We start from the raw sequence: 19,049 nt of genomic DNA, 5'->3' as shown, positions 1-19,049 counted from the left end.
GTGAGACAAACAATAGATGTGTCCTTTTTCTTGAGTTGAGGTTCAATGTAATATCCAAAGTCAAATCAGTGTGAGACATGCTGGTAAAGCACATACAAGGGAATAGTCACTCTTGTACGCGGATATCACACATTTTGTTTAGTCTTCCTGTAGTTCACACTATTGAGTGCTTGTGTCGCCTCTCACCCTGCCTGTCAGTCAAACATCAAGAGTGAAAATACCCAGACTGCATCATCACCAGCTACTGCCGGTCTTCAGGGACTACATGCTACAAGTAGCCTACTTCCACAATAACTTTCTGTTTTTTTAGCGTGATTAATGCAAACTCTTTATCAGAGCAATCTAATTCAACTTCCTCTTCTTTGCGTTTTCTGCAAGGGTACATGACAGCAGTCAACATTATTGTGAAAGGTCGTTTCAGGTTTGATCTTAAACGGCAATGTCCTTATATTTTGAAGGAGAATAAGTATATATAATTGAATAGGTTGTAAATGGGCGTTTCCATAATTTCTCAAAGGAAAAAATAACAGTTAAAGTTATAATTTATTTTAAACATCAGTGAGTAGGTCTTGTACTGTCCACTACACGCGCTTTCCTCTGGGGTGGACTTCGTCGCGCGCTTGAAGTCCGCTCCCAAAGCCTTCCGGACGAGGCGCGCGCACACTTCTTTTTCACTTGCTCGCGGCTTTTCACCCTGCTAGACACCGGACACCACTAACTCACATCGGGACGCCAGGATTCCCCGGAATAAAGACCTTTTTTTCGTCAGGTATGTCTCCTTTAATTATAATGTCTGAAATGGTAATATATACATATCAGTCTAACAGTCGTATAATTAGAAAACCTTTGCTTTGATGTCGTAATGCTTTACCAGCAAATAGTGGGAATTCCACAAATCTTGGTACATAGTTATGTAGTTTTCCATAATAACCTGTCAAATGGATTTTATTTTTTTTATTTTTAACTGTTATCTTCTGTATGAGTGGAGGAAGTTGGTTCACACCTCAGTGAAAGAGACTGTAAATGTAACTAAGGTGGGTATAAGGTCACTGAATGACCACAGAACTTACAAAGATTGATTATTTTTCAGCAGACCACCACCCAAGGGCCCTCTCTACTTTTTTCTTTTTCTTTTTTAGACAGAAATCTGCTGACAGTTTACAGTGTTTTTAAAAATTGTGTAACATGTAAACTGTGAGATAAAAGGAAGTTTGGGTATTTTGCTTGTGAAAAGTTAATGCAGTGCGGCAACCAGTACTTCCACTCTTCATACTGGACGGATACCGCACAGGGGGATATTTAGAAATCAAACAGCCAACATTGCAATATTGAAAGAGTGGAACTTACCCAAGTTAAGTCAATGTCAGTGCTTTTTTTCAAGTGGAATGTGACTATTTAAACAAATCTAGGTAACTAGTGATAGGCAAGGATGATCCATTATAAGGTTATAATAAGTTTATAGAACATTGATGAATTGAAAGGGTCAAATGTATATCAGGTTGTGGCTGACGGCATCATCCAGATCAACTGGGTGGTTTTTGTTTGTAAATGTACTGAAGGCTGTCTATCAGACTTTGTTGAATTTGCTCTAGTGGCAGAATATTCCTTTAGTGAATACCGGAAGCCACCTTGAGGAAAAGGCAAGGCTGGATGTTTCCTGAACATGTCCCTCTATCTGAGGTGTTTCCGTGGCATTAGAGCAGTCAGGTTGTTAGTTTCTTCTTCACCATGGCCTGCAGGGAGGTTTGCATACCCACTCCACCTTCCTCAAAGTCATCAACATCAATCTTTGTTTCACTACTGATTTCATGGCGGCTTGTGTGTGTGAAGCATTTGTCATGGAATTTTGACGGTCGGATTGGGAAAAACGCGATTAGGCGGTCCAAGGCCGGACTTCATCACTTCCTGTTTCTTTACGAGGTCAGTTCCTGTCTTTAGCCTCAAGGCCAGGAAGGAAGGGGGTGTGGAGTTGTTTTTAGTTAGGGGGGGGGTTAACGTCATCACACAGATTTCCCACCAAGCAGCTGAGGACAGTAATTGTGCTAGATGAGTTTTCTGATAGACAGGGTTGGATAGAGGCTGGATGTGTCATTTCAGACAGGCTTTCCCATTAGCCACTGGTGCAACCGGAGGAAGGCTCTTCTTCCTTTTGCACCCATATAAGCAAGCCCATGTTAAAATGCTTAGAAAAACAGACGCAATAACTTTATTCATTTAGGCCTTCCAACAAGCCACCTCTGTATCTGGAGGATATGGTGACTTCATGTGGAAACAGGACGTCCCAATGGCTGGGACACCTTTCTTTTCCATTGCCCCCCCCATCCAGTTTTTGTCCCATTTCTTAGTGTGTGTGTGTGTGAGTGTGTGTGTGTGTATTCTGTGTTCGGTGACAGCTTGCTTCCCATTGTCCTATCATTCCTGCTCCACTCACCCTCTGCATCCTGTGAGGCTTCCTGCTAGTGAGGCAGAGAGTAGAAAAAAGAAAGGTAAGAGAAGACATGGTGAAATAAGAAAAGGGAAGGATTGGACAAAGTCTGGTAAGAACTTGTGTAAAAGTACAGTAAACTAAACAGATTTGAACAATCCTGTCTCTGAATTCAGAGAGAAACGGACACACACACACACACACACACACACACACACACACACACTCACTCTGAATTCCCCGCTGGGAGAAGCTTATCTGCAGTCCACTGTGCAGGAAAGGGTGTGTCATTTGGATTTGGGTGTTTGTGAGTGTAACGATGGAGGGTGATGTTATTGTGATTTAGAGGTGATTTGCTTCCTTATATTGTTCTGGAGTACAACAATTGCAGTAAACTTTAAACCAGTTATGGAAAGAAACTAAGTATACATTAGCTGTACTTATGAATGTATAATTTAAGAGGGCGCTCCTGTTCTTTGTACTCCACTACTTTTATTTCAAACGCATGTATTTGCTGCTTTTGAGATTATTCTTCGCATCATAATGACCCAATTATATAAACACTTAAAGCAGCCATGTCACATTCAGATGTTAAGTACACTTTGCTGATAATACTTCTAGAGTGAAACCCTTTTGAACATAGGATTTTTGTGATGGAGAGCTGTTTTACTACTCTTTGAGAAAGCATTAAGGGGAGATACTCCAAATACAAAACACAGCTGTGCATATCGTTTCAGGTTGTGAGATTTCTGACTCCAACCCAATACATAAAAGGTACATTTACTTTGAAGTACTCACAGCATTGCGATACTGTTAACAATTCCGCAGTGACAACTAAAAAAACCCTGATCCTACCAAAAGACAGTTTTCTTACGGTCAACCTTTTTGAGCAAAAGAGAAGTTTGTGAATTATTTTTGAATGATATATCCAAACCAAGTAAACCTTTTTCGAACTATTTGTTCATCTAGGTGTCGTTAGAAACCTAGATGAACAGGGTTCTAACGACACCTCAGAAAGTGTCAATGACATGGCATATGCCTATTAATAATGATTAAGTAAACCTGATGCTGTGAAAAGGCATGTTGCTGCATATCACAAAGTAAAACCGCACTTCTCCCCACCAGAGGAAACTGCTTCTGTTTTCTCATGATGTATTCTGGCCTGCTGCTATAAAAGGGTTAGCAACCAGTCAGTGATGTGAAACAGTGTTTTGAAACTTCAGACTAATTGAATACTGGTATCTCTCTTAAATGAGTATGATTGAAAAGTGTTGTTTTTGGAGTGTACATTCGGCAAGATGCAAGCATTAATGGCCGTTGTATCATTAATAAATAATGATAGTGCTATTTGTATTGTTTTGAAGAGGCAGCAAATGGCTCAACAATATGTGTACATTACTGAGGAACAGTGATCAGTTTGTTCATTGTATTTATTTCCCTTATTTATGTATGTATGCACGGATATCGCCTGCTCTCATAACTCACATTTAAAATTACATATGTTTGTCTTGCAAACTGTGTCTAAAGGTTGTTGGTTGGTTTCAATCTGCAAAGAGGAACTCTCACTGTTCTTAAATTACTTTAGTGTCATTTCAGTATACGCGCTAATTGATCATGCAACCCCAAAGTACCACACACACACAAACTCACACTGCTGTAGCAACTTGAAGTTTGTGGCTGATTCGAAGGGAAACCCAGATCGTTATCATAGACTTGTTGATGTGGAGACTCTCCTCCATGGCAGGTTATAAACCAGTTAGGTGCACAGTAGCACATGTTCCTGTCCGTGCTTGATTGGTGAAGCCTTCGTCCAGTTGGCCGTGTTCCCGGCTGTGTGTGTGACTTTATGTATAAACACTCGGGTCAACTGAACGATCAGCTGCTAGTTCAGCTTCACTCTGCAGAGAGGAAGACAAACATTTGATCAACAGGAACCCAACGGAGAACAATGACTGTACGGCCTTCAGCAAACGGTAATGTGTTTGTGTCGGTTTGTGTTTGTGCGTCTACCAGTGCAAGGAAGGACACTTGAAATTGTAAAAGGTTCCAGATTGCTAGTTCCCCTGTTTAATTTAAAAGTAATGTTACCTTTTCCCTGGTTCATCAAAGTGACGTAAGGGTTCCTTTTGATGACTTTGTTTTAAACTGGGCCAAGAAGCTAAAAAGTCCTAAAACAACCTAGAACCAGGCAGTAAAGACATCACAACAGCATTTAAAACAGATTCATTTCAGACTTTTATTAGAAATCCTTCAATATACATCGAAGATTGGACCAGAGAAACACTGAATGATCTACATACAGAATTTTACAAAAAGATGATGTATTCAGACCCCTTCACAGGAATCACCAAAACCCGTGACTTTGATCATTATCAAATTCATGTTGCAATTTAATTATGTAACTCCATGTTATTCAGCTGATCCTTTCTGTGGTCACCAGCTTATTTTAAAGAAGCAGAAGAGGAAGAGACGACAGAGAAGGCAGAGGTGAGATGAAGATGAAAGGCACTTCTCTCTTTTAAAAAATCATCAAAGTGAAGAAAGTCAGCAGCTTCAGTCCAGTGGAGAGAGAGAGCGAGAGAGAGAGAGTTGGAGGGGTTGGGGGGGAGAAAAACAGCTCACAAAAAAAAGGTGTGTGTGTACTCTCTGTCCTCAGTTTCCAGGAAAAAGGGGGAGCGATCAGAAGGTTGGACAGGAAACTCTAACAGGGCTTACTTCCTGTAGCTCTCCTGATGGCCGACCTGATAGTGAATTTGTGTGTGTGTGTGTGCGTGCGTGCTTGTGTAACATTTTTGCATATTTTGCTTCGGCCTTTCCTTGATGTTGCCCATAATAGCCGTTGTTGGTTTTAAGACTGAGAGGAGTTTCAGGGGGATTTGTGGATGGGATCAACCTGTCGCTGTTCACTGGGAGCTCTGCTGTTTTTTAATGAAAGTGAATTACTCATGTTTTTTTGTCGCTCCCTGCCATAACCTTTATTGTTCTTCCTCTGTGAGACTTCCCTCACATTCCTCAGGAAGGGGGGGGGGGCTGGAGTTTAGTCAGATTGAAAGGTTGCCAGTTTGAATCCGAGGGCCACTCAGCTGCCAGATTATTGTATTATAACACTAATGCAGTCAAATACAACAAGCCTGCAATACATTCTATCTGCATTAAAGGTGGGGTAGGTAATTTTGGAGAAACCAGCTCGAGTGCGCTAGAATTTGAAAATACACAGCAGGAAAACATCTGCCACTTCCTTACAGAGCCCCTCCTCCAACACACACGAATGCGCACATGACCAATGAGGGCACGAGATAAGTGTGTGCACAGATGGAAGGCTGACAGGCAGGTAGGCCATCCAGTTACTTTAGCCGGGCCGGCTCAGATGATTGGTCGTGCTTTTTACAGTATTACGGCTTCCACAGATTTATTTGAGTTATAGTCAGTTCGGAGGCTCCTGTGTGTGCTGTTGGATTGCAATAGACAGACAGAGAGATGTTTCTAACATCAGTTACAATTCATTATTAAACATTAGAAACTATAACCTCAGAAGAAACCATAAAGTGTAATCTGCGGGTGCCATTTAAAATCATTCACAGTATTGGTGAATCTGCCAATCATTTTAATGCCTACACAAAAATGTGAAATATCCTAATCACAATTTCCTTCCAGAAATGTTATCTAGTTCAACCAGCTGTCCAAAACCTAAATACCTACTATAGAATAAGAACTTTTAATATATAATATATTTTGCTTGCATATTCTGATTCTCTCAAACAGTTAAAAAAAGAAGATCATTATGACATTCTTGACTGTGGGATTTATTGCAGGGCTGTTTCATCGACTGTGTTAAACAGACTTAAACCGCATGGTAATAAGGGAGTTTTTGGGGTCATTTATTTGCAGCTGGTCAGAGTTGGGCATGATTTCCTGTTTGTGTATGCTAGGCCTTCTGGCTCTTTCTGTAGATCCATTTTTACTGTACGAGTGGTTTCGGCATTCTCATCTAACTCTTGGATGAAAAAAGAGTATCACCTAGTTTAAGGTATCACACCTTTGCTGTGAGCTAGTAATAAACAGTTGACTGGCAGTACGCATGTTTGTTTCCTGAGGAACAATGCCAAATGTTTTCGTCCTACAATTAAAACGTTTTACAGTCTTTTCTGTATGCTCTCCTTAATGCTGATTTGTCAGCAAGCTCTTTCTATGCAAAGAGGTTCACCCAAAACTAGAAGTCAGGATTGCGTACATGTGTGCACATCTACAGGATGATCTTTATGAAACACATTTCACTTTGTGCCCGTTACATCTGTCTAATGATGACATTCACAAGTCTGTTTCACCACAAACACACACACACATGCACACATGCACACATACACACACACACACACACACACACACACACACACACACACACACACACACACATGCACGTTCATGTACACAGAGCTGTTGACCAGAGTACCCCTTCTCGAAACTGCAAAAAGGAAGTGGCTTACCTCCACATCTCTCTTTGCTTATTTCAAGCTGTCTCTCTGTCAGTTTTTTTTGTAGCTGTCTCTGTCTCTCTCTTCACACACATCTCTTTATTCACGCTTTAACGCTCTTGAGCATTTCTCTCAGATTCTCAAAAACCTTCTTCTTCCCAGGTTTTCTGCCACTCATCTTCTCTCTCATTCAGCTTCTTGTCCCTCACCACTTCCCTCTTTTTTTCCCAGTGGCGATGGTGATTGACAGATGATCTGATAGAGGACAACATCAGGTGAGAAAAAAAAAGTTGACTTCTCCTTCCGGCCTTACCTCCAACCTCCACTTCTTCCTCCTCCCGTTTGAGGGAAGTAGTTTATTACTTCTCTCTTAACACTTCTCTTAAGTTAATTGACCACCTGCATGTTGTTGATGTGTGATACTTTCACTTTCTGTCAGTCTGTGTTTGAAGTCTAGACAGGAACTAGTAAAGATGATAAGTTCACAATGTTTTCGTTTTTTAATATTTACATTTTCAATCCTCATAATCCTGATTCTTTTAGTTTGTTAAGATGTGGTTGTCATGATATCTTAAGTCGTTGAATCATTATTGTACTAAAGGGGAGACACCATTTTAAACATTATTTCAGCTTACTTGTTACAAGGAGTGCTGCTCAGCCTGAAGTTGTATATTCAGTTGTTATTTCTTCTGTTACTAAAGGAGATTTCCAATATGTAAACAAATGAATACCCCATAGGAGCTAAACCTTTAGTGACCTGGCTGACGCGCTGTACCGTGTGGATAAGAAACTGTATGTTTTGTGGCCTCAATGAAGAATCAACAGGCTTGTCTTCGGTTGCAGCATAATACAATCTGTTTATTTTCTTCTCGTAGCATACGTCATAAGTCCATACCCATTCATATTCCATTAATTTAACAAATTGAACAGTACCTACAAAACACTCGCACACAGAGGTCAAAAACAATATGCTCTTCCGGGGTCAAACCTGGGTCAAACACAGCCAATGATGTGATACGACACACCCTAAATACTATACCCTAGGTGATAGGACAGCGACACACGTTGGCACACACAGTAAATAACACACCATCGTCTCTGACACCTGTCATCAGGGTTGCTGCGGCTTGGGATTGTGATTTGACTGAAAGATGTTGTTTTGAACTGGAAATATGGGTTTTAAAAAGTGGTCAGGTTAAAGATATTATTTGGTTGCATTATGGGAAATGTAGGATCCGGTGTTTCTGGAGAGTAACTCATGCGTAGTATCATTTTACATGGGTTAATTTGTTTTTATTCTAAATAAACCATAGGGTGTTATTTCTGAAAACAGAAAATATTGTTACTTAAGATTATTATATTATGGTAAAATAAAATAAGAGAAACTAAATTCATATATATTGGCAAAACAAATATGATATATGGTACAAAAATATAGTGCAATAATAGAAATATATATATATATATATATATATATATATATATATATATATGTAAAAAAAACAAATTTCAAGTGCAATAAACAACAGTAAAATAAGTTGAATGCTCCCTGTAGATGTATATTTATTAGGGCTGTCGAGTTAACGCGTTAATAATGCGTTAACGCAAAAAAAACGCCACTAATTATTTTAACGCGATTAACACATGTGTATTTTTTGTCCTCGGCCGCCCCGTAGTTTCAGAGCGCATCGAGTTTAAAATACCATCTACAAGCTGATGCTGACAGCCCCGCTCCTGCCGCCCGCTTGTGGCAGACCACACTTCCACGCTCACCGGCAGGCACCGACTGGCTGTTGGGAGGACCGGGAGGGTGTGTGTATGTGTGGCCCGAGCGAGCGAGAGAGAGACCTTACGTGCATTGTTGTTGTTAGCATCTGGTGCTAGCTAGCTGCGCTAACGGATATTCTTTCACACACACATACGGGTTTTGGGCCGAGGGCGACACCGTACTTCCGGTATCCACCATTTCACGCGAGGTGCAAGCAGAATATCATAGTCTATTGCCTTAATCAATATCTAGTCAACTCTAAAATACCACATATATGCATTGGCATGATAATATTATTGTGACAAGTGGGGTATTCACCTGGTGTTTCTAGAAGATAGACGTAGATGCTGCCAAAATCGACCGAAGGCCACTTTCGAGAGTCGTTTTTCCATACATCTGCAGGGAGTCTGTAAGGGCAATCGGACAACCCACACAGCTCTAGTTTACGCTGGTAACGACCTAGAGCACACCCCTCAAGTCCAGAGATGTAATCCGAAAACATGCAGCGATTTCTTCGGTCGTTAATTCAGAAAAAAACCTAGTGCGCTCTGCCTGGCAACATTACCTAGCTGTTTATTTTAGCACCTCCAGAATATTAGCACCTCCAGGAAAATGGCGTATTTCTATATAGATATATGGCGCGCGTTGCATTGTGGGTAGCTCGTGACGTCACTGTGTGTGAAAGAATGGAGCTGTTTAAATGAAAACAGAGGAGCGACATTTCGCCACAACTGCACCGAGCACTTGACTTTATGCAGGAAGCCAGACAGTGGGAAAGACATTGTACGAAAAGTCAGCACACTCAGCACGGATAGTGCGCAACATTATTGCAGCATCCAGGCAGCTCCCGTTCGAGCATATGCCTTGAGTTGCACATAGCTCCAACGATCCATCACACACACACACACACACACACACACACACACACACACACACACACACACACACACACACACACACACACACACACACACACACACACACACACACACACACACACACACACACACACACACACCATTTGTATTGTATTATTGTATGAGAGAGGTTCCAGGTTGAATTGAGGCGAATATTTGTAATGTTCAGAGGTTGTTGTGTTTAATATTCATTAGAATATTTGTCATTGTTCAAATGATAATAAACATTAGCATATTTGTCCACTCATATGTTGATAAGAGTATTAAAAACTTGAAAAAGATTCCTCTAAGGTACATTTAGAACAGATCAAAAATGTGCGATTAATTTGCGATTAATCGCGATTAACTATGGATAATCATGCGATTAATCGCGATTAAATATTTTAATCGACTGACAGCCCTAATATTTATAAAACATTTGCTATAACAAACAGCCTACAACACCAGGCAGCAATGAATACAATAATACATTGACATTTACATAGAGAGAAATAGTTGTGGAGTGTTTGTTTAACTCTGCTTGTTTTCGCAGACGCTGTCTCCGTGCTGGTTATTATGGGGTGTGCCTGTTGCAAGCAGAAAAAGGCGGCCAAAGCAGTAGCATCAGGAGTGGATGCTACAGATCTGTCTCCTAGCAACGCAGATGGAGGCTTGTCCGCGGCCTTGACTCAGGGCCGTTACTGTCCCGACCCGACGCAGACCATCCCCGACTTCAACAAGGGCTTCTCCTCCAGCGCCATCTTCCCCAGCACCAACGCACACCTGCGGCCTGGAGGCGTCACAAGTAGGGCGGTCTAAAGGTTTTATCGTGTTAGCTAGAATTAAGAAGGTGGAAATAGCTATATTACCAAGTACAGGGTGCCATAAATGTATAGTAGAGCAACCAAGTGCTTCATCAGTTACAGATATTCAACTCGGTACATGTGCTGCCAGCTCTACCAACTGAGCTATACGGCAGCCCATTTAACATTTTTAACTATTAATAACAAGGGAAACCGTGATCATATCATCGTCATTAGAGGGTTGTTCGCCTCTGTCTTTAAAGCAACGTCTTTAATCAATGCTCGCAAGCCAATATGTAAATGGTCATTGGAGCTTTAATTGTTTCTCCTGTTTATACTGGCCCTGAGTCTGGCACATATTTATCCAAGAAACAAAAACCCATAGTGCTTGTTTGTGGTAAAAATGGATTTTAAAATTCAGTCAGCTAATATGAAGCTTCTATTAAGTTACAATCTTTTTTTATTTACTGAGATGTGGCAAAATCCGATCATCATCTTTTTCAGCCTCTTTTAATGTTGACTGAGTGACATTCCTCCGTCAGGCAGTGAGCAAAAAAAATGCATCTAGAGTTACACTTCAAAAGAGTACAATATATTTAAAAAATACGTTTTAACAAAGCAAAACATTTTTGACGGATGGATGACATGAAGAGTGGGTATTGTGATATTGACAGTAATTTTGAATAAATGAAACATATATGTATGTATTCCATTGTATTTTCTTCACAGTGAGTGTTGACGAGAGGAAATGTTAATAAGTATCTTAAGGAACCTTCAGCTTATCACTTTAAACATTAAAACCCTAAATGATAGATAGGTAGGAAATGTGTGTATAACAGGAAACTCTTATCTTGTTGTGGGTTTGTTTGTATGTTTGCAGGTTGTGGAGTCACTCTCTTTATAGCTCTGTATGACTATGACGCTCGCACTGAAGATGACCTCACTTTTCAGAAAGGAGAGAAATTCCAGATCATCAACAACACGTAAGTAAAAACAAACTACCATTTGTTAACAGATGTTGGGGAAAACTCCGACAGGATTGTAATGACACATTGCAAATAAAAACAAGACAAAAGGAATTGGTTGCCAACAAATAAAGGCTAACTTTAGGTTGAAAATAAGGTCAATTATACCTTTCTAAAGGTATGTACATTCTGTTCAATATCCCCTATTAATTCAGGCTTTAGTTTAGAATAGTATGTCATCAGTAATCTCCAGTCTTTCTGAAATATACACAGAATTAATCAACTGAAAAAGAGTTTTGCAGGATTTTGTCCTCATATTTTCTTTCTTGTGTTTCTGGGATGTTTTCAGAGAGGGCGACTGGTGGGAGGCTCGCTCTTTGGACACAGGCCACTCAGGTTACATCCCCTCCAACTACGTAGCTCCTGTCGACTCTATACAGGCAGAAGAGTGAGTACACGCACACGCACACATATGTACAAACACACACACTAGTGAAAGCTACATCTGCTGCAATATAAGTAGCGACACTTTAAGTTGGAAGATTGTCTTTTTGATTGACGAGTAGTGTGAGGTCAGAGGTTAAAGGATGTGAGCTGTTGCGATGCTGACCTGTGTTTTGTTGCCATGGTCACAGGTGGTATTTTGGGAAGATGGGGAGGAAGGATGCGGAGAGACAGCTGCTGGGCCATGGCAACCAGAGGGGGACTTTCCTCATACGAGAGAGCGAGACCACCAAGGGTAAAGAGGCCATACACACACACACACACACACACACACACACACTAACACACACACACACACACACACACACACACACACACACACACACACACATATATATATATATATATATATATATATATATATATATATATATATATATATATATATATATATACACACACAGAGAGAGAGATAATATATGATAGCTTTCAATTTTTCTCTCTTTCTATTCTTCACCTCTTCCCCACTTTATGCTTCTTTGTCCGCCTTCGTTAATCACGCTCTACCCCTCTCTTCTCCTCTCTCTCTACAGGTGCTTACTCTCTGTCTATCCGTGACTGGGACGACAACAAAGCAGACCACGTCAAGCATTATAAGATCCGTAAACTAGACAATGGAGGATACTACATCACCACCAGATCACAGTTTGACACGGTGCAGGAGCTGGTCGTACACTACACAGGTAACGCACACAAACACATAAAGCCAAACAACACAATTTGTTTCTTATCTCAAGTGTTTCTGTCGCCAGTTTATGATGCACGTCCATCCTGGCTAGTACTGTCATACTACTATAATTACCAGTGGTTGAATGTAAGTACTTTTACTGTACGTACAAATTTGAAGTACTTTTCAGTTTAACTGTTCAAATGTGTACTTTCAGATACAAACGATTTTGAACACATGACTTTTACTTGTATTTAACTTCCATGTACTTTATACAGTAAAGGGTTTTAATACTTCTTCCACCACTGTGACCGTTAGCCACTTGTTATGCTTGATTCAGAGTTGTTGTAACAGGCAGGGTTCACACCCTCCACTTCCTCTGCTCTCTGTCTGTGTACATCTGCCCCCTAGTGGCTTTTGTCGATGAAGCAAAAACTCTGCAGTTTCTGACTTAACATTACAAAATGATCAAAGCAAACCGAGAGATTTGGCCACATATCATTTACCTTTTTAAATAGATTTACTGCACTGTCGCTCGTTTCCGTCTTTTATGCGTCTGTACTTGCTGCTCACAATGTTTATGTTTTAGTCTTTCTTGTGCACTTTTGTATGATTTACTTGTCAGTTGCATAAGCGGATAAGCAATCTATCTTGTTCTTTTTTTTTACTCTGCATTTGCTGCCTTCTTCCTTGTTTTGTTTCCTTCTTGCTTTACTTTCTGCCTGCTTGTTTGTCTCTCCTCTCTCTCTCAGAGAGAGCGGCAGGCCTGTGCTGCCGTCTGATTGCCAACTGTAAGCGGGGCATGCCTAAGCTGGCCGATTTGTCAGTGAAGACCAAGGATATGTGGGAGATTCCCCGTGAATCCCTCCAGCTGATTAAGAAACTGGGCAACGGCCAGTTTGGAGAAGTCTGGATGGGTATGAATGGTGGGACTGTGTTGCAGTGGGGGAGGGCGACAGCAGGAGCACACCTGGATAAAATAAAGTATTAGAAGATCAACAGGTTCATATAACGCATTTAGTTAGTTAGTTGTGTTCAGTCGACAAGAACATTGGTAAACACTTCTGGAGTAAAGACATCCACAGTAAAGCCCTGTTTATCTGTGTGTGTCGTTCAGTCTGCCTCAAATACACTCAACACACACACAGTTGAAATATATTTAAAGGTGATGTATTGAATGGAAACTGCCACAATGAAAACCCTAATAATTTTCTGTGTGTGATAGAAATTGCACAGAAGCAGCAGTTAATACATAAAAAACGTATTTATTCTACATCCAGGTGTGCAGAGTTGTTCCCCTCCTTCCCTGTTGTTGCATGTGCATGTTTCATCATCTCACCTTACCTCTTTGTCCCCCCCCACCCATCTTTCTTCTATTCCCCCCCATCACTACACCCTTTTTCTCCCATTCTTCACTTACACTCTTTCCTTTCCCTACATCTTCACCCTCCTTTGCTCCTACCTCCTCCCCCCATAACAGACTCTAATGACGGGCTGTGTTATTACCTTACCATGCCCTGTAAAAACTCCACCCCTCTCACCATGGGACTCGGGCGGGACGCCTGGGAGGTGACCAGGGATACGCTGTCCATGCAAAGGAAGTTGGGGCAAGGTTGCTTCGGCGACGTTTGGATGGGTGAGGCTTACACCGCCAACCTCTGACGCCCTGTACAGGCGAGAGGGAGAAATGTCTGTCCAGCGCTGTCCGTCTCTGTCCTGTAGCTAAGATTGTCAGTAATGCTTCACGTCATTTGTGTCAGTGTATGTAGGTAATGTTTATCCCTATTGCTTGGTATTCCCACGTGATGTATTTCCAATTTTTGTTAAAATTGTCAAACAGTTTCACAAGCAAAATTGAGATGTGTTCACATTTCTGAATTTCTCCTCAAAGCCAGCCAAGCTATGTGCCTGTCCGTGTGCCTCAGGTACTGCTGGTGTTGATGTAAGATGAGAAAACCTCCATCCCTACTTACATCTCTCTGTCTCATGTCATGCATGATCTTAGCACTCATTTGCATGCACTAGCAGTATAACCCTGTTTGTGTTATTGCCTGCATATTGTGTTTTTGTATATGTCCTAGTATACGTAGTGTATATATGTACTGTATATACAGCCATCACATTGTAATTATGCCAGAAAATGGATGTGCATGCCTGCGCAGCATGTCCTTGTGTGTCCATGTGTGTATTAACATATCATTGTCTGTATGCCAGGCATGTGGAACGGCACCACCAAGGTAGCGGTGAAGACTCTGAAGCCGGGGACAATGTCCCCCGAGGCCTTCCTGGAGGAGGCTCAGATCATGAAGAGACTCCGCCACGACAAGCTGGTCCAGCTCTACGCCGTGGTGTCAGAGGAGCCCATTTACATTATCACTGAGTTCATGAGCCAAGGTACCAGGCTGAGTAGACTGTCATGCCTACCAATGTAGATACAGTGTGAATAACTGCTCTATGTTTGAAACCTCGCTGACTCTAAGAAATCAGCTCTTAAGAAATCAGCAGTGTTTTTTTTCCTTTAAGAGGAATACTTGAAAAAATGATGTAATAATTAATGTACAAAAGATGGATGAAGATGAATATAATAAATATACAGGATAATAGAAATAGATAACATTATATCAGTTTTTATATAATTACTTAAATAATAATAATGTAATTTATTTTATTTAAGTGGGTGAAAAAGCAAAACATTTGGTGGAAGGGAGGTACGCTTCAGGCTCACTTCCAAATATCATACTTTTACTTTTAGTTTGTATTACAGCTGCCATTAGAAAGTATGAACTGCTCCATGTTCTATGCATACAACTGGGACATCATTCTTGGTTCTTGAATCTTATTGCGAGCAGGACATTTGAAGTAAAAATGTGATTTGGAACACACTTGTTTATATGCTGTCATGGTGGTTTAGTCAGTGTGATATACTTTCTGCTGCACAGAGGATGATGGGGTAGAATAGCCAGAAAGCCTGTCTTGTAAAATGCAGCAGTAGGACATCCTGGTATTTCTGCCATACTGTATTTGGCTTATGTATTGGGATATGCCATATATTTTTTTGGCATACTAAAGATTATATTAGTATTGGTACTGGAACGCACCCTGGACAATATCCAAATATCAAGGGATTCCCTTTGATCCTCTGACCTTTGACCTGTGTAAAGGTAGCCTGGGCCAGGTAAAACATAAAGTCAGCCTTCACAAAAATATTTAGGATTAAAAAGTCTGGATGTTCATGCAGGACAAACACAGATATTTACTAAATAGTGTCACTATGAATTTTCAAAAAAAGATCTTCATATGAATTGGACTATAATACTCATATCTGAGGTACAGGAGGCGTAAGGACTTCCAGTCATTATGTAACAATCTTTGTTTTTCAGGAAGTTTGTTGGACTTCTTGAAAGACGGAGAGGGTCACAGTCTGAAGCTGCCTCAGCTGGTGGACATGGCTGCACAGGTGAGTAGACACACAAAGACAGTCTTAAGGACATGTTTTCACTATCTCAATGATCTTTTTTCTCTGTGTGTGTGTGTGTGTGTTTGTGTGTGTGTGTGTGTAGATTGCAGCTGGAATGGCGTACATCGAGAGGATGAACTACATCCATCGTGACCTGCGAGCGGCCAACATCCTCGTTGGAGAAAATCTGGTGTGTAAGATCGCTGACTTCGGCCTGGCTAGGCTCATCGAGGACAACGAGTACACGGCCAGACAAGGTAACTACGTGAGATATTAAGTGTGTGAGTGTGAGAGACAGACAAATGATGAGAGCCACGCTTGCTCGATGATGATGAGTGCGATGATTAAGAGTGTCTGCCTCTCCCTCCATGCCTATATTTGTATACATAACCTATCCTAATTATATGATTATGCATCTTCACTGTGTTGCCATGGTTTCAGGGGCGAAGTTCCCCATCAAGTGGACGGCTCCTGAAGCGGCGTTGTACGGACGCTTCACCATCAAGTCAGATGTCTGGAGCTTTGGCATCCTGCTGACTGAACTCGTCACAAAGGGACGTGTGCCCTACCCAGGTACTGCTGTTTCTTAAACTCAAGTAGCCTTGAAGAAACACAATCAATGTGCTGTGTGAGACTTTTCTATATAGTTTAAAAAAAATTAAGTAACAGCTTTGGCAGTAAACATTCTGTTGCTGTTATAATTTTTCACTTAGTAAATGGGACAAGAACACATTTTTCTCACATAAACAACCTGGACAGGTGATTAAGGTTAAAGAGTGTTTAAAGGTTTACTCACATTTGTAACCAATACAAACTGCACGACAGCTCTTGTTGAGTGCTTCAAATGTACTATAAAAGTACTATAAGGAAGAGGAGACCTTTTCTTAATCACTTGCAACCCTGCCTTGAAAGAAAGCACACAGGTCATCCTTTTCCCTCACCCAAATGTGACATTAAATAGATGAATACAATCTTAAAAGATAACACTTTTGATCTGGATCATTGCCAGTTTGTTGCCGTTTATATAGTTCAATAAATCCACAAAGTGTTGCAGTAAATAAATCATCCAAGATCCTAGGTTTGTGTTCTTTTTTAATCTAACCACCTGTAGATGCATCCTAGTTAATTCAAAGATTAAAAATGCAGTATGTCATCCTTGAAATGTTTCGTGAGTTGTGTGAATAACACCATTACTATTTTGATATGTTTTACCTTTCCTCCATATCTGATGTATCCAATGTGTGCTTATTATTGTGTTTTATGATTTGTTTTTAATCCAATCCTCCTTCTCTGAACCCTTTTTCCCTATCCTCTGTCCAAACCCCCCCCCCCTCCTCCATCCCTTTAGGCATGAACAACCGTGAGGTGTTGGAGCAGGTGGAGCGGGGCTACAGGATGCCCTGCGCCCCGGGCAGCCCCGCCTCGCTCCATGAACTGATGGTGCAGTGCTGGAGGCGTGAGGCCGACGAGAGGCACACCTTTGAGTACCTGCAGTCCTTCCTGGAGGATTACTTCACGGCCACAGAGCCGCAGTACCAGCCCGGAGACAACCTGTGACCGCACAACGCGCAGGACAGATGTGGAACAATAAACGGACAAACAGAGAGACAGACAGATGTGGACGTATTACATGCAGATACACTGATATGCCTTCGTTGTATTTGTTCCACACTTATTGTACATGCACACATATTAAGATACATATCATTGCCTTGTTCTATTGTTTTAAAGACAGTTTCCTCCTTTTTGATTGATCACTGCAGCTTGAGGAACGATCAGCCAACCACGTTGAAGCGTCGGAGCTCTGCTGATCAGGCCTCACAGTAATGTTGCTTTACTCTGTAACCATGACAACAAGGAACAGAAAGAAGAAGTAGCTGGTTGAGGGGGGGGAGTCGAGTTGGTACATGATGTGTTCAGCTGCCATATATGTGCATTGTGCAGATCCTTCTGATTCCTCTGAAGAAACGTGTAGCAGGGCAACTGTTTGATAAATATATGGATCCATAAAAGGTAAAAGCTGCAACAGGTTTCAGAAAACAGGAAGTGAACCCTGGGACGTACAGCGGCAAAAGATTAGTTAACTAGTCGATTTGCGCATCAACAAATGAGTAATTGCCAATCAAAAAGTCGTTATTTTAGACACTGCTGTTTTCAGTCTCTAAAATATGGAGACTGCTTTTCTCAGTTTTACTTCATGTTAAAATTAATATGTTTGGGTTTGGGAAAAACAGTCTACCATTCAGCCTGTCTCACACTCAGCCTGTCTCACACTCAGCCTGTCTCACACTCAGCCTGTCTCACACTCAGCCTGTCTCACACTCAGCCTGTCTCACACTCAGCCTGTCTCACACTCAGCCTGTCTCACACTCAGCCTGTCTCACACTCAGCCTGTCTCACATTCAGCCGGTCTCACACTCAGCATGACATTTAAATACTTCACCTTGGACAGAGACAAATGGGTTGGACATTTTTTACTATTGTGACATTATAATAATCAACAGGTAAATCGAAAACGAAAGTCTTTAGTTGTCGCATTACTGTAAGGTATTTTATGTACACAGACATTTGAGGTTAAATAAAATTCCTCCTCAAACCGTAATCTGACTAATAAATAAAAAAGCTTTTGAACTAATCCATGTCAATCTCCTGAAAGAGGGAACTGATTTGCAACTGTTCCTTAAAGTGGTCAAAATATGGATCTGCGTTGCCTTCAATACTATGTTAGTAAAGTCTGAGAGGAGAGGTGGGAAGGACTGCTTTTTGTTTTTCTGATCATATTACAATTTTGTAAGAACTGTCTCTTTTGCTGTTTTAATTTAACGCAGATAGGTCTGTGCATCACAAAGACTTTTATATCTAGTTACCATGTAGTTTTCATCCATTGGGAAGGCAGAATGAAATGTTACACGTAAAGGGAATGATCAATGTCCCTGGACAGACAGGGTTTCAAATATGTTATTTGACAAGAGTGTAACCTTTATGTGATTTTATGAGATGCCCCTGTCATGTTATTATAATAAAGATCAAATATCTTTACTGGGTTAATTAATGTCTCTTTCTTCCTGTGTGTTTTTGGATATTTACGTTTT

At 41.0% G+C, this 19,049-nt stretch overlaps 2 protein-coding genes across 5 annotated transcripts in view; both read left to right on the top strand.

Annotated features, from left to right (window-relative positions):
- The window catches only part of si:ch211-193k19.2 (uncharacterized protein LOC100034574 homolog), a 1,126,861-nt gene that overhangs the window by 336,368 nt on the left and 771,444 nt on the right, over positions 1-19,049 (top strand). The gene's annotated exons all lie outside the window — the stretch shown is intronic.
- yrk (Yes-related kinase) lies at positions 263-19,005 on the top strand. Of its 4 annotated transcripts, XM_034240989.1 has the most exons (14): positions 263-769; positions 7,129-7,172; positions 10,115-10,366; positions 11,245-11,347; positions 11,679-11,777; positions 11,965-12,068; positions 12,367-12,516; positions 13,253-13,417; positions 13,981-14,136; positions 14,715-14,894; positions 15,881-15,957; positions 16,061-16,214; positions 16,399-16,530; positions 17,306-19,005. In XM_034240989.1, the coding sequence occupies exons 3-14, from the start codon at positions 10,138-10,140 to the stop codon at positions 17,512-17,514; spliced, it is 1,758 nt and encodes a 585-aa protein (XP_034096880.1). In that variant the 5' UTR covers positions 263-769; positions 7,129-7,172; positions 10,115-10,137; the 3' UTR covers positions 17,515-19,005. The 4 variants fall into 4 exon arrangements, with proteins under 4 accessions (XP_034096880.1, XP_034096879.1, XP_034096877.1 ...); XM_034240988.1 differs by lacking the exon at positions 13,253-13,417 and having other exon boundaries at positions 268-769; XM_034240986.1 differs by lacking the exon at positions 13,981-14,136 and having other exon boundaries at positions 269-769.

The sequence above is a fragment of the Gymnodraco acuticeps genome, unplaced genomic scaffold (assembly GCF_902827175.1).
Source record: "Gymnodraco acuticeps unplaced genomic scaffold, fGymAcu1.1, whole genome shotgun sequence".
NCBI lineage: Eukaryota > Metazoa > Chordata > Actinopteri > Perciformes > Bathydraconidae > Gymnodraco > Gymnodraco acuticeps.
Note: the sequence above shows the minus strand (reverse complement) of the source record. Positions and strands in the feature narration are given on the sequence as shown.